The following is a 16,909-nucleotide window of genomic DNA, read 5'->3' as shown; positions in this document are numbered from 1 at the left end:
ATCTCAAGTGGATCATAGCAGGCGTATTTTACATTCCACATGGTGGTGTGAGGCGGACATGATGTTTATATCCCCTCTATTGACTTTGAAGGGCACGGACGATTTGTGTGTGTGTGTGTGTGTGTGTGTGTGTGTGTGTGTGTGTGTGTGTGTGTGTGTGTGTGCGTGTGTGTGTGTGTGTGTGCCCCTGCAGGCATGCCTGTGTGACAGAACAGATCCTGAGAGTAAATAAGACAGTACTGTGGGAATTTTCTAAATGTTTGCGCAGCAGTGACTGAGCGCCCTACACACACACGCCTGCACGCACGCGCGTGCGCACACACACACACACACACAGGTTCTGTGGTCGTCTGTGCCTGGGTGACTGGTGTGGATCCAATATTATTTACAGATGAAGCTGCAATGAATTAATTATGCAAACAATGTACAATGTGCATTCTAAATTATAATACTGGGCACTGCCAGAAGCCTATTTAAATATTAATCTTTTCTTTATTAAATGAATTTTAACCATTAGCAATGTTGCAGCACTGAAACGCTTAAGTGCTTGAAGCATATTCTTTTCAGATAAAAATGCAAGTGACTACATTAATTTCTGTGCACACCGTCAGCTGGCAGCTGGCATGCAAAAACACTCCGAGGCTGCATCTGTTTGATTTGGTTGTTACTGGTTTTGGAGCTGAATAAAATCAAGGTGTGTTCTGTCATACATTTTAGAGATTTGCCATGTTTGTCATGCAGTGTTTCAAAACCAAATTGTGCAGCTCGCAGCTGGCTTGGCTCTTGTTGAGTTCCTTTAGAAAAATGTGTCCATATATCTGAGGCTTGAAGGTTGTTGCTTCGGGGCACCACCATTGTTTCTCAGAAAATGCAGTTTGGTAAAACTGAGCTTTTATAGAGTATAACACTCAAAGACACTGTTAAGTGGCCAATAGAGATAACTTTAGAAGCAGGTGGTCAGTGAAAAATAGAGATAATAAAGCAGCCAATGTGCCTCTGGCCGTAGTTATTCATTGAATAGCTATTACTACAAAAAATCCCAGTGAAAATAGTGTCAAATAAGATATTTCAAATATAGAAACAGAAGTTATTTGCATTATTCATATTATTTGTGATAGGGAACCAGAGCTTTAGGGCACAATGAAAAGTAATACATTAATACTAATACATAGGCAGACACTGAGACAATCTTAGACCCCATTTACCCTTGGACACTTCATGCGCCCTGGGTAAATCAGATGTCAAAAAAGCTAAATAAAAATGCATCTCAATGGATTTATTTCAGCTTTTTTAAAGATGGTTTGATAAGTCATTTGAGATGTTGAACAAGTGCAAATGCAGCTGTCTCTCCAAGATGCATATATTATCTTTACTCCTGCAATCGTATAACTATATCAGTACATATTCTGTGGAAATATCCACTGTCTCTGCTGTCCTTGTGATACTGGCAACAAACATAACACTGAAAGTAGCCATTGTTCTCTGCCTCATAAAAGCAACAAGGAAAAACAGCTCCACTGATTTCTACACATAACATCACATACAAGGCATAGTGAGTCACTGTAGAATTTATCTGATCACTGATCAGTTCAACCACAAAATGATCTGTGTGGGTGAGAGAGCATTGATCTGCAGGAAGCAAGCAAGCAATGGGAATAAGAGAAGATGAAGAGAATAACATTTTTTGCTCGTAGTTAATAAATAGTGAATTCATGTGTCCGTCGGGTTTTGGGTAGCCAACTTTTCAATTTATTTTGGGGTGAGATAATAAAATTACTTCAGATTTTGATGGTCATAGTCAGGGTCATCCTGCAGAGGATTATATTGAAAATATCAGCCGGAAAAGATTTTATGAGAGTTTAAACATGAGGACATTTGCATGTGCTGCACTGTATTTTAAGGCGATTTTCCCTTAAATATTTTATAAAAACCTGAACAGAAAAATAATTTGGACGTGGTCATGGTCAGGGTCATTCTGAAGAAGACTCCGCTTAAAATTTCAGCAAAACTCAGAGGGCAAAAAAAAAATATTTCAGTGAAATTGTCAATGTGTAATTAGGTAAACTGAGCAAATGTCTGAAGGAATACATACATATACATATATACATATATACATATACATATATACATATACATATATATATATATATATATATATATATATATATATATATATATATATATATATATATATATATATATATATATATATATATATATATATATATATATTTGTATGCCTGTGTGGATCTCTGACTGACCGTCTGGTAAAACAGCTTTTATTCCCTATAACCCTTGTCCTTCTCCTATAGTGGGCGGTCAGACATAATGAGCCAACATCTGGTTCAGTGGATTGGTTTTCTTTTGCTATGTATATGCACAAGCTAAAACACCCCCACACACATACTATCAGACCCTGTCACTCTGAGACAAGATGCCACAGACACTTTGCTCCTCTGCTTATGTCCTGGGTTGAAACACTTCAGTGAATAAAGAGCCCAGTAAAGCAAGCTAAGTGTTATTATTTCACTGCCTAATTATGCTTCAAAAGTAAAAGGATAAGAAAATCTACAAAAAAATAATTCTCTGTAATACTCCTGTGGCTGAATATGCCCACACATGCAGTTACTAATTTTGTAGGGTCAACGTGACCCTTCTTTTCCTATAATTATTTTGCTTCGCAGTTCTGCTTATGAAACACTAACTGCTGATCCATGTTGCTGACCTGGATATTAGGTGTATGATTAAGCCTTTACATCTAACAGAGGTTCTACAAATTGTTAATGAATGTATAACATAATAGGGATGAATAATTATGAATTGGATGAATAAATTATGACCTATAAATGAGACGAATACATTTTTTGATTTTTCCCTCCTTGCCAATTGAGATCTGCCCACTGTTGTGACTCATTTATGACACAATGATGATGTTTAATTGGCTTTATTTTGGCCCAATCCTATTTTTTAAAAAAACTGTAACACACTAAAATTCGAGGAGAAATGTATCGTTCATCCAAACTAAAACAAAAAAGAATTTTTTTTGTAGACTGCTGTATGATAACGGCATTATGCACATACACATACAGCAGTGACACCGTAAAATAACAGTAGGATGCTGGCAACTAAAACTACAATTTGTTACAGTGATTGCCTCTACCCCTCATTTCGAGTGTCCCAACAACTATGGCAATAATGGTATTATCACAATGACAGCCATTTATCTGGTGGGAGCAAGAAAATCATCGACACTCGTCGATACCTTCACAGCTTAAGTTTCATACTATCAATTGGTCAAAAAAGTCAAAAAAAGAAAAGAACATTAACATGAGCAACCCGTGCTCTTGCCCTGCCAGTCTGCACTGATATAAGAGGAGCTCAGTCAGTTAATTATCAAGTGTCATATGTTATTAAAAGGGGGACAGCAACATGGAAATATGTTAAAATGTGGGGCTGTCATGCACAAATAAGCAATAACAATGTAACACTAGCTAGCTAGCTTGTTAAGCTCCCAAGACATCAGAATATTACCCCAATTTTTGTTGTTGTTGTAATGCTTGTTATAAAGAAAAGAATCACTTAAAGACATTATGCAGTGGAAAAGATTAAACAACGTTTATGGCAATTTTTAAAATCTTTATCAACCACATTACCATGACATTGTGCTGACAACAACAATCACCTCTGAGCAGACAACTTGCAATTGTTTTGAATAGTGGAGATATGTAAAACTGGCTAACCTACATTTCTGTAGTCATTTTCGGCCATATCTGTAAACATTGCTTATTTTAGGTAGTTTGTTGCTTTGCTATCATCTCTGATAAACCAAATCTACCAGACACTTAAACGGATACTGATTCTTTTTGGTGGGCTTATTTATTTTTATTCTTATTGAGGCAGCTTCTGCTCAGTGCTGTTTGACTTCATGTACATGACGCAGGGATTTTCTATCCTGAAGTTGTTGTAAATGAATATTTGACTGTAATTCAGTCTGTTAAATAAGAAAATACATTTGTTAGTTTCTGTTTCTGCTAGTCTTGCTGATGATTTCTTTTAAAAGTCAGTTTGAAGGGTGCCTCTAAAACATTAATTTGGAGGGTCATTAAGTCCCTACACCCGATTGATTGATCGATTTTATTGGACAAATTAATTTTTGTCAAGAGAAAAACATCACCTCAGCCAAGGCCATGGGTGCCTATATAAAAGAAAAAGACAGGACAACGCAATCAATCCCTCAGGCTTACTTCTTCTCATTCAACGGCAGCAATCATTTTGTGAGTATCAGTCTTCTTGGTCAAATAACGGATATCACATTTTGTGCTAAAGTCCGGATACATACAGTTTTGTAAGCTCGTATTTTGTGATGGCTAGAGGAATATGAACCACGGAGCCAGATGGAAACATTAGAGAGGGGAGCCAGCTATAAACTGATGAGTGGATGTGGAGATTTGTGTGAGTAGGTGGGGGGATGTTGTTGAGGGTGTTTAGGGGGTTCTCGAGGAATAGCGTGCATTAGAATGTTAGCAAAGGTTTCAATTACATCCATTAGAGATGGTGAAGACTGTGAGTGGCGCATGCCTGTGTGAGAACGGAGGAGATAAGGTTTCCTCTGTCAGGGAAACGTGCTGCGGAGGGGCAGTAATGGGGGTGGGTCTCTAAAGACGCAGACAGACAGGAGACAGACCCTAAAAATGACAGGTGTGGAGGCATTGTGACTGACAAAACCAGGCTGAGGACTCGCTTGAAAATCTTAACCCCTTCGAAACCTGGGACATCCCTTTTTATTGTGCTGCTTTTGGACATCGTTGACAAGTATTAAAACCTTTGAACCCAGAGCAAATTGGTGGGATTTCTTTCAGAAAGGCAACTTGGTAAGAAATGTTCCACAAATTGCAAGAAACTAGTAGAGGACAGAAAATATTTTTTTAAAAGTTCAGTAAAATGTCTCGGAGGGGGAAAAAAGAAGGGAAAAAAAGCTAGACAAAGGCTGTATTTATAATTATCATAATTACACATTTAAAATTATTTTACTATTTTTGTATAATTTCAAAGGATTTTTTATTGAATTTTTTTGTGTTTGTTTTTGTTGTTCATGTTTTTTTTTTACCTTTCATTTTCATTTAAAAAACAAACAAACAAATTTTCAGGTTTTTCATGTACTTTTTACTAATTTCTTGCAAATTTTTTGGGTCTTTGGGCCTTTCGTTGCTCACTGCCTTCTTCCCATGTTTTTGGAAGAAATCATGCCCGTTTGCTGAGGTTTCAAAGGGTTAAGTAATTCCCAAACAGTGACCCAAAAAGGTATCAGTATTTTAAGTCTGAAATAATATGTAGGGAACTCATTATTTCTATATCTTTACATTTTTTGTAATAGGAAAAAATGCAGCTCAGTAGTCCATGAAGGTGTCCCACATCTAACTGTCATCCTTCAAATTCAGATTACATATTTTACCTTTCTGTTTTCTTCAGTGTACTTATATTTCTGCCCACATCTGACAAGCAGAGGGAATTAGGACTGTATTCTGACACTGGTAATAAAAATCTATTTTGTTTCTATTGTTTACTATGTGTCCTTGCCTGGGACAAGTTAAGGAGACTGAAATGCTATTTGTGATTTGTTTTGTGAAATTGCATCTTTTTTTTTTTTTCAACTTTCAAGTGGCGGGCCAGTTCGTGAAGGTGTGGCTGTTTATGAAAGCTGACAGGCAACCTGGCGCAGGGTGCAAATGCTGATCCAAAATGGGCCGGACAAATGCCTGCACACACACCAGCGTTGTGTCGCTGGCTGCCTGCAGAGATGTCAAACACAATGATGTGGTGAGAGGCTGCAGGAGAGCTCCCCGCTTGCTACTAGGAAGTCATGACACACACAAAGGCACGCACAAGGACACAGATTTAAAGACAAGAGCACATAACAATTACATCAAGAAGCAACACATTCATCGGTTAACAAATTGCTGACAGATACACACACTAAAGGGAATAACAACGAAGCAGCCCAATCAACCTAAACCACGTTCAGGCTGGAAGGATCACCTTTTCTTTGGAAAACACAGCTAATGTCCACACTATTCATCTCACTCTATTGTCTAATTCAGACAACTCAATAATTGTGTTACACATGTCAGGCTCCCCGAGCCTGGACAATCCTGCGAATCGTTTCAAAGTGCCCCAAATTCATTAATTACAGAGTGTGTTAATCTCATTGAGATAGGAGGAAAAGGACCCTCATAACTCATCCAATTAGGTAATTGAGTGCTGCTTGGATTAGAGGGAATGAAAGGACGAGCCCCACTGAGATTGAGGACTTCTGGTTCCACAGTAAGAATACATACATGGTCGTCTACTGATTACAAGTAAGCATGTGCTAAACCTGATCCTATCCATCTTAAGCTCAGCATTCACTTAAAGGCTTTCTCTACTCAAGTCCATTTCCAAGGTTTAGGCGTTGGGATTAAATACACATGAAGACAGGCAAACTAGCCCTTTAAGGGGACTAAGTATTTAAAAGTACATATAACCTGTACATGTAGTGCTATTTTCAGTCCACATTGTGTTGGTGTGAGTTGCAGAGTGTTGGAGATACCAGCCGTAGAGATGTCTGCCTTCTCTCCAACATAATGGAATTAGATGACTCTCAGCTTGTGGTGCTCAGAGCACCAAACATGAACATTTTAAAAACTCAACAGTAATGTCTCTATGCAGACGTCATGTCAGTTACGTGTTGTGAGCATTATCATGCAGGGACTATTTTCTTTCTAGAAAACTATACCTGCCATCAGTATCACCATACAAAAGGCAGCATGCTTTACTTCTAGCTCACCTAGCACCACTGAGAGAGCTAACATTACAGCTGAACAGAGGAGGGCGGCATAAATGGTTACATCTCGCGCTGTCACAGCCTCTTTTCCATGTGTAGATGTATTCGCAGACATGCTAAAAACGTTGGATATTAGAGTGAGACCACAGAATGCCTTTACAGTGAGACCACTGAGATCTCCAACGCTCAGCAATTCAAACCAAAATAAGACCGCAGGTAAGAGGAAAAATCTATATTTTTGATTTTGGGGTGAATTGTCTTAAGGGGGTATTCATGTTGAATGTATTTTTGGGGATGGACGCCATTTTCTACTTGAACTGGTTACAATTTGTTTGAAGTGTTATCCACCTGTCATGCTCAAATTGCCTAAAGTTAAAGTTAGACTTAAGCAATCTATGTTACACAGAGTTTCTCTAGTGTCCAATCAGGACAGCAGTGAGCCGATTCACCCACTTCAACAGCAATAAAAACACTAAAGGAAATGCTCATTTTATTTTTATTTTTATTTAACCTTTGAGAACCATTGAGATTCAGAGATTCTTTTCAAAGTGAGTCCTGGCCAAGATAGCAGCACAAAGAATTAATAACTATTATTAACTAATTCATATCAGTGTTGACTACCAAGACAGATCTGACCTCACGAACATCCTGTTACATCAGATTCTAGTATAAATATTACAAATTTACATTTGGAGGGTTTGCAAAAATGCTGTCCAAGCCAATGCTAAACTTCCTGTATATTAAGGCCTGTTTGTTTAATTACATTATTGCAAAATGAAGAATGATATTATAAAGAAAATGATATAGCTAGAAGCTATAAAATAAAGCTGAGCAGTCGCAGTGACTCGGCGAGAGGCGAGCCAGCGATCTGCATACTGCAGCAATCGAAGTGGTGCTTTGTTTAAGTTGCAGACTGCTAGTGCGAAGACGCCAAATTCTATTTCATTTTAAGTATACTGCCTGCCTCAGGGCTCTGTGCCATTTAAAGAGTGGATCCCATAATTCCCCTAAGTGCTTCACATTGCAAAAGGCACTATGTACAAATTAATGAACAAATCAACAAACACGAAGCCAAGTTCTTACTGAGGCGCTCCTCTCAAGCAATTAGAAAAAGTACATTATCTAACCTGATGGAACAATAGAGGCACGAACACGTTCCAGCTGGAAAAGGCAAAGTGAAACGTGCCTATCACAGTCTGCAAAATGGAAAGTTTGAGAGGGTCAATCATAGACAGAGAGTGTGATGCATATATCGGCTGTGTGTGTGTGTGTGTGTGTGTGTGTGTGTGTGTGTGTTTTCGTTGAGCAGGCTGCGTGTCTGCCTGCAGAGCAGCCCAGATTATGCATGAATCGGGCTGCTTATCAGCTGACCTTTAAATTGGAGCCGCAGAGCGACTGCAGGCCCAAGGGCTGACGCTCGCACCTGATTGGCTGCTCCGCCTCAGACCTGCTGACAATAGAAATTAACAGAGCCAGGTGGGCATGTCTGCAGGCGGAAGAAGTATAGGAGTGAAGGGAGATAGGGGGGAGGTGGGGATGGCATTATTATAAAAATATATTTCCACTATTTTCCTCATTTTTGTCTTTTCTTAAGCTTCAGGAGAGAAGGAAAAAGTCATTATGTGCTGTGAAGCATGCTAACGGTGGAGCAGGTAAGAACAGACAGCATTACCTGGATTTCATCTTGCGCTCACTCATGCTATCTTTCCTTCCATCTTGCTCTTTTTTTCTCTTGGTTCCTCCCACTCTTTCTGTATTTTAATGGCAGAGGGGTCTTGGCAGGCTGTGATTGCTTGATAGATAGATATCTCCCATTGGAGAGAGGTACATGGAAGAGGAGACGGGGGCTGAGGATGAGGTGTGTGTTCTGTCGTCCGCAGGGACAAGGAGCTCTGTGTGTCTGTGGAGGATGATGGATTACATGGGGGCTACAGGTTTGTGTGTGTGTGTGTGTGTGGGTGTGTGGGTGGGTGGAGTGGAGGGTAGCGGTGGTGGTGGTGCATGGTCCCCTCTGTTGTGTCGCTATGTACACAGTGAAAGGCATGGCAGTGAATTAATTTTTCACAACGGCAGCTGGAAAAGGTCATTAAATAAAACAAATGTTTGTGAATGGGAATCCCCAGGAATTAACTTCAACACCATCTACGCAACAGCGCAGTGTTCTGGCAGTAAACGGGAGCATTACGTTGTGCTGTGCACAAGAGCACAGGTGGCTGAATACACTGGCATACGCTTGGCCTTCTGTCAGATTAAAATGAGTTTAAAAAAAATGCTTTGGATTAGATTTCCCTGTGTGTGTGTTCATGATGGCTATTTCATATGTGACAGCTACATATACATGATCTCCATCTACAGATGATGAAGTGTCCTTGTCTCGTTGTTCCTGTTCTTATGTCGTGCAGCAGGAGAGGTTACGAGGTCAGCTGGCTCTTCCTGTTTATTTCCATTCCAGCGATCAGCACGGGCTGTAACTGATCCGCTGTATTCATAGAGATGGTCAACATGAGTTGTGAGAGTGTGTATAGCATGTGTGTGCATGTGTGTGTCATGTGATATACAGATAAAGCAGGCCCACGGGGGGAAGACAGAGTGGTCAGCCACGGCACTGCATCTGTCACCAACACAAAAACCTCACCAGTCGCCCAGGCACAGAAGACAGAGAGCCACTATCACAATCTCTGTGTGTGCGTGTGTGTGTGTGTGTGTGTGTGTGTGTGTGTGTGTGTGTGTGTGTGTGTGTGTGTGTGTGTGTGTAGGCTCAGCAATGCAAGTGGGTGAGACCTTATCATAGCTGGACACATTCCTAGCGGGAAGATAAAAGAGGCCAAATGAACCACATCACCGCAGCGTGTGTGAGCAATATATGTATGGGTGTGTGAATGTGTGTTTCAGTGTGTGCATGTGTGTGTGAGAGAGTTTGTCAGTGATGAATAGGAGTTTAAGGACCTACACCTTACAGATAAGCGGAGAAAATCATCAGGACAACAACAACAATGCTACAATCCAGGCTCAAATAAATACCAGAGGAGCCCTCCAGGCAAACATCAACTACATTCAGACACAATGTGGAGCAACGCAGACGCTGAAGACTTCATGAAAAAACATCCCTTTATGAAGTCTTTGCCCATTTTTATATATATGAAATACTGAAAGCTGAATGAAAAGAAAAGTCCTGGAACCAAATCATGTTCCACTCAGCTATGTTTCAAGCTACTCTAGGCATGTACTAGTCACTAGGTGGCGTATCCTTATATACTGTACTAAAAAACTAGACTGGGATCGAAAGGCTGAAATGATCTGCTGAAACAAGGTTAGAACAGATACTATATTATATCACTGAATTTGTTGGCAGAAATGGAAAAAAAATTACTGAGCAGCAAACTGCATCAATAAATATTTTATTTGTGGAACTATTTTTGTTAACCAGCTCAGTGATGCTAGGTGAGCTAACAGGAAAAATGCACATTTATTTCCTGCATTTTTTAATGATACAGTTTAATGAACAACTGTAAAATGTCTTTATAACAAAATGTTTGTTCAAAGGTATACTATGCAGAAGTTGGCAGCTACTGTTTCTAAAGAACGCCAGCAAAAGTAAAAGTGAAAGCCAACCTCAGCTTTGTCCACTTAGTGTTCCGCCTCACTTTATCTGCGTTTTTAGACGCTTTGCATGTGATATTCATAGCCTCCTCTTGGATGCATGCTGCTTACGGTCTGGCAATTGCCACTAGCTTTTTATGAAGTGCCAAGCTCACCTGTGTGCTGTGCCAAGGTACGTTCCGCACACAGTAAGATAAGAAGCCTACACATGGTTTTTAAAGAAAATCCTGCAGAATATACCTTTAACATATGTATAAAAACAAATTTAAAAAAAGGACCCTGGCTGATGTAGCATCATTACAATGTAATTCTTTTCACAAATTGGTATCAAGACTAGATGTGCACAAATTCAGTTTTGTCCTCACTTATATCTGATATCAGATAGAGAGCACTGCTGTCCGCTGTCTCCCTTTTACTTTATTTTAAATCTGTATACATCACTGTTTGAAACTCATTAGGATCAGTGATATTTAGGTGCATGCACTGCATTTTATAATGACATTGGAGAAAAAAAACTGTATTTAATGTGGGTCAGACAAGTTTAGCTACAACTTGATCCACTAAATAAGAAAAGTCATGGCACCCTTTCGATCTCTATTCAAGACCCTAGAATATTTCTTCTGTATAGTTTACTGTGCTGTCCGACAGATCTCCACAAACTCTCTTTCTCTTCCTTCAGATGATGTACAGTAGACGAGTCCCCTTCCTTTGGAGCTCAGAAGAGGAATTTGCTGGATGAGGGAGCACATCTCTCCTTCATAAGGAACGTTGTTGCATTTCATTAGGGATAAGATTCATCACAGCAAGCAAACAAGAGAGCCGTGCAAATCGCATTGGAGGAATTCCTACACTATCCTCAACATTGTCTCTCACACACACATAAACACACACATAAACACAGCTGATATGCAAAAGGCACAAAGCAAACAAAAGCTGAGAGCGCTGATTCAGGAGACAAAGGGGTACATCAAGGACGGTGATACTATGTGATTGCTCATTATTGTGCGCTTCAAAATGACGCATTACTGTGTCGGCGGTAAGAATGGCAGGCGGCTGCCTGGAGTTAAGAGGCACATTTTTCCTCATTGAACAATGGAGCCGTTCCTCTTGCGGAGGCCTGGATCCCAGAGAGGCTGAGCATGTGGGGCATGAGTGTGCTCTCCTGGTCAGAGGTCCAGTGCTCTGTCTGAGTGAGAGGACACCCGAGGGTCCATTTTGGAGATGGCTGTAAAGCTCCAGCTCTGACCCTGGAAAAATGGCTCAGATAAGGCCTGTATACAGACCAATTTAACAGGTCACAACCCTGTCTCAGAGTGGGAGCGACACAGCGGGAGTGTGTGAGCACAGCCTAGGGGATCTGTCCCGTGATGAGATACTGGTGATATCTAAGTGTAGCCCTGACGCTGCAGCAGTGGCTGTCAGCCTATTGATTCACAGCTAGAACAACTGAGGAGACAGGGACACAGACAGGTTTTATAGCTGGGACAGCATGTGATTATATATACATGTGTGTAGCATGTAGTGGACATCTAGTGGAGCATTATGTGCCTGAGGCAGGCAGACTTCACGAACAGTGAACAGTGAACAGTGAGACACAAAACTGGGGCCTTCACCCACACTGAAGTCAACAGCTGCATATGGGACACAACCGATCTATTCATGACAGATGTACACAAATGTAGATACACACACTTGGCACATACTGGACAGTGGCCTGTTTGTGGCTCAGGAGATAAGAGGGATGCCATGCAAGCTCTGTGAGTTACAGTGTGGGAGAGCCAAAGGGAGATGTTACCACACACTACTAGACAGTCCTCTGTGTCTTCTAGTGTATTAAACACAATGATCGTGCCTGTCTGCTAGAGGCAGCACGCTGGCTCCGCTTGAGACAGCTGACTGAGCGTGGGACGGAGCTGGAGGTGTATATAAGCAATATTAGATAATAGATGGACTTCAATGAAAGCTTTGATATTGATATAAACAAGCCACATAAAACAGAAGAGAGACAATGGCACGCAGAGAGAGAAAGAGTGCAAGAGAACAACAACAACCCTGAAATATTTGCGTATTAGACAGAAAGAACACAGACTTCTGGTTCACAGAGCGTTTGGTCCCCAAAAGAGAAGCATATATTCTCTGAAGTCGTATCTTTGTGTGTTAACATGGAGTGGGTGGTGCAGGATGTGAATTGACAGCTTTTCTATCAGTTAAGTTCCAAATGGAAATGGGAGGAGATAGAAATATCTTATCTTTCTATTTGTTTTTATATTTGTCTGTCCATCTTTCCATCCATCCGTCTATCTAAAGCCCTTTTTCCACTTGAAAAACAAAAGAAAACAAAAAATGTAACACCTACTTACATTTTACTTCTGTAGTTTATGGTAAAGGTTACACATATAGGTTTGTCATTCACTCCTGGGACAAATGACTATGAGTGGTCACAGGTATTTATTGGTTCGCGCTCCGATCGGCAGCAAAGGAAGTATGACACCCAGGTGGGCATACTAACTTTTGCCGTTACATTGACTGGCTGCCACAAATTTCCCTGTCTCCGTCCAAGCAGTGCTCGAACATCATTCAAAATCTAGTCAGCACCGAGTTTGAGAGACAGACTGAATTACCAAGAGATATAAAAACAATTAGTACTATAATATTTTCACTGGCCTCCATGCTGCTTTCTACTGTTTTAACTGACCAGTTTTCAGGCTCGCCTGTGATGTTGAGCGTGACACACCAGGAAAAAAAAAGAAAAGAAAAAAGATAAGCACCAGCCAGAGCAGACACGGACACAAGTTCCAGTTCAAACAAAGAACCTAACTTTTTTGGTCTTCATAAGAACAAAAAAAACTGCCTTTATAACTTTAGCCAAAAAACAGCACTGAGCTTCACAGTAGATGTGTGTCATGAATCAGTATACGTGTGTCTAAATGAATTGTGATCAAAAAACTGTATGCTGCCGTCCTCCCTGCAGGCTTTTAAATTCTAAATTTCCCCTGGCTGAAGGTGTCACTTACCCTTAATAGGGATTCAGTATCCTGTCAGCATCTATTGAATAGCCTGGCTTGCGGGGGGCAACAACTCATAAATTAAACTAAGTACAAACACTAAATTGGCTCTAACACTTCTGACCCTGATTATTAGCGGTACAGGTGAACAATGACTTAAAACGAAAATGAGCTAATCAATCACAACAAAAACCAACTCTTTGTTTTTGATAGTATACATGCTTGTATACGTCTGTCAAAACTTTCTGCATCATTCAACCTCAACTGTAACTAAACTTTAAAAAGAGAGAAACTCTATTTTATGCCTATAAAATGCTGAACATGAGGCGCTTTCCTTGTTTAGCCGATTGGGTCCTGTGCTTTGGCAGCTGTATGGACCCCTCTCTGGCCCGGACTGGTCTCTCTGGGAGAGGTCAATAGCAGGGCCGTCTGCCAGGTGAGAGGTTGGCTTGGGTTTAATCGATGTACGCCAGAGGAGGAGAGACAAGCGGGCGGGCAGGTAGACAGGCCGGCATGGTAACTACCAGGCGGAGATAAAACTATTCCTGGTGGGGTTCACTGGCCAACTGCTGAGCCTGCGCTGTGGCGGAGAAACTCCTGCTTCAAAACGGTTTAGGGGATTGATTTGACAGCTAATTTACAGAGGAGATTTGCATATGGCCATGTGCTAATAAGGCAGGCTTTTCTTTGCCATCCTTTGTCTTTCCCTGCTATCTCTTTCGGCTCTCGCCTTCCTTTTTTTAGACCTCAGCAAATAGTAACAGATAATGTAAGCGAATTAAAGAGACAAGAGATTCAAATTGGATATTGATTAAGAGACTAAAGCCCTGTGTTTTCTCCTGTTAAAGCCTGTGTTTAAATGATTGATTCACAATGTCACTCTCCACATCCTACTGACTGTGTGGCGAGCCGTGTTTGGGATCGGTTGTGCCTCTAAGCCCTTCAATGGGCCCACATCATGTCACGCCATGCTAAGTGCTTTGACACAGCCGCACAAAGAGCCCTGCCTATCTGATGCCAATCTCCCCAGGTCCTGGTGTCACCCAGGTGGAGGCTTTCAGAGAGAGCAAGGACAAAGTCTCTTCCTCAGCAGCCGCACACAATGCAGCCTGACTGACAGCAGAAAGGACAAAATGGAGCTCCTCTGTCAAGTGGATGTTAAAGTGGTGGGAGGAAAAGGAAAAAGGATTCAGGGACAGGCGCATACATTGGATCCATGGAGAAAACAATAGGTAGAAAACAGGATGCTTTCTGCCTGAAAGTCATGAGATTCACAGTCAAATATGAAGAGACATCAAACATCTGCATGCCATTTCCCACAACTGAGCAGCTCGTAGAAACACCTGGTTTCACCTGACCACAGCCTTAACTACACATGAATACCTATCAGTGCCTTTCACGGCTCATAGTTTGTAGTACTATCACGAAACATGATTTATAACACAAAGGGACGCGATCACACAATGACTACTCCACAAAAGCACAGAGTCTCGTCATGCTGACACACCATCTGCCCACACATTAACACTTAACCATTTGCATGGCTGCAAACTCACTGTTCATGTTCTTGAAGATGTTGAGAATCGGGAGGATCTGTCTAAAGTAGGGAACCAGGGCTTCTCCCACCATGTCTCCGGACATCACCAGGTGCTGAAGGACTTTCAGGGTGGTGCAGATCACCTGACGGTTCCTCGTGTTCAGTGCATCTAGGGTGCAGAGACAGATGGCAAAGGTCAGCTGAGACTCATAAAAAAGGGTGTGCAAGGACAAACAGTCTGCCTGTTTTTTAAGATCTGATTTACAGGTTGTTTGTTCAGGCAGGTGGAGGTACAGTAAATGTAGAGTGATTCTGACAACTGCAACTATATGGTACATAAGAGCAGGCTTAGCATACACACACAGCCAAATTACACATAAATCTTTACCCACACACACTCCCTTTCCCTTGAAAGCATTTCCTTTATAGCTGGGCTTTGATTTAGACTGGCTTGTCTGCAATCAGTGATTTCAAATGCACTGGGGAGGCAGGAGTACGTGAGAGCCAATCACCAGGCTATTTGGCCTACAGCTGCACTTAACTCCATCTCCCATTGATAGAGAGAACAAAAGGGAATGATGGTAGGAGAGATTGAGGGGTACAGAGATCAAGAGAGACAAATTCAAAGAGAGAAAGAGGGAAGGGGGGAAAAACAACAAAAGACAAAATGGCAGAAAGAGAGCTGAAGAGATGTGACAGGCAGAGGGCAAAGGGTTAGAAAATAACTGTGATTAGCAACTAAGACTGACATATTTTTCAAGTTCTTTACGCTTGTTTTATTTGTGCTTTTTTTTCTCTTTTTCTTCATGTGAGCTTCTGCACGCGTGCTGGCAATTCCCTGTGCATACTGTCAGCATACCTGAAGTTAGAAAAACAGACCTGAGCTATTTATCTTTATCAAATCTTAAACTGTCATTTGATGCCTACTTTCACAAACAGGGGATGGTAATGGCATCACAATGCCTATTTTGCCAGTAAGCACCTACAACAACAAGAATGAAAGATATGAAAAAAACAAAATTTTATAAATAAAGAGACAAAACAAAGAAAACAGAGTAAGCAGAGACACTGAGGGCTCGTGGTTGATGGAGATGAGGGAAAATGTGTTAGTAGGCGAGAGAGACACGTATGAAAAGAAAGACAGAGAAGGAGAGAGGTATTTGTTACTAAAAGCTAGCACAAAAAAAGATAAAATTAAACACCCACTGCTGGAAATCAAAAAGCAGAAAAAAGGCATATTTTCGATATGATAAAAGACAATAGAAATTACCAAAATAGAAAAGTGTTCTGCTGTATGCGACATTCAGAGCATATCTATGATGCAAAGTCTTGGGCGGGATAGTCTGCACATGGTTCTCAACATGGAGGTGGCTGAGCCAGTGGCTAGCAACTAACAGTGCTAACGCAACACACAATGCTTACAAAGGCAACAGTGCTTACAGAGCTGAAATTGTTAACCTGTGGGGGAACCAGAGGTTGGGCTTTAAGCTTCCACGTTGACGCTGTCCTCATAAGTCCAGTAACCACCGTATAAATGCAGTGCAGAGCAGCGGCAGTGATCCAGCCAGTGGGGACACACACAGGGATTCACATGTGCTAACATGTACATGCTGCCGGCATGGCAATCAAAACAAAGAACAGAGAAGCTCAGATTACAACACACAGAGGTAGCGCAACTTCATTCTCCGCTTAGTAGGACATTATTCCATTACTCTTTACAAAGCAAATAGTGGTTTGCTGCTATATAATGTTCTGAATGTCACATACGGCTCCTTTAGTGCTCCTTCTGTGGATGAACTATGGAACAGGCCTAGCGGGCACAGGCCCAGGGACCAAAGGGGTCAGGGGCCCCACTGGCCTTCAACAGCAAAATGTACTCAGTTAATCAAGTGCTGACCAGTAAGAGGCTCAAAATTACTACAAAGGAACTGCAAAGACATACAAAAG

The 16,909-nt window shown here is 41.1% G+C and overlaps 1 protein-coding gene across 1 annotated transcript in view; it reads right to left on the bottom strand.

Annotated features, from left to right (window-relative positions):
- pacrg (PARK2 co-regulated) overlaps positions 1 to 16,909 on the bottom strand; it is a 171,881-nt gene that overhangs the window by 62,548 nt on the left and 92,424 nt on the right. The window contains exon 4 of the mRNA XM_042501183.2: positions 14,982 to 15,131. Within this exon, the coding sequence (XP_042357117.2) occupies positions 14,982 to 15,131 (150 nt within the window). The remainder of the gene's footprint in view (positions 1 to 14,981; positions 15,132 to 16,909) is intronic.

The sequence above is a fragment of the Plectropomus leopardus genome, chromosome 14, assembly GCF_026936395.1.
Source record: "Plectropomus leopardus strain MGB_pleo_1.0 chromosome 14, ASM2693639v1, whole genome shotgun sequence".
Taxonomy (NCBI): domain Eukaryota; kingdom Metazoa; phylum Chordata; class Actinopteri; order Perciformes; family Serranidae; genus Plectropomus; species Plectropomus leopardus.
This window is presented reverse-complemented; position numbering and strand designations above follow the sequence as displayed.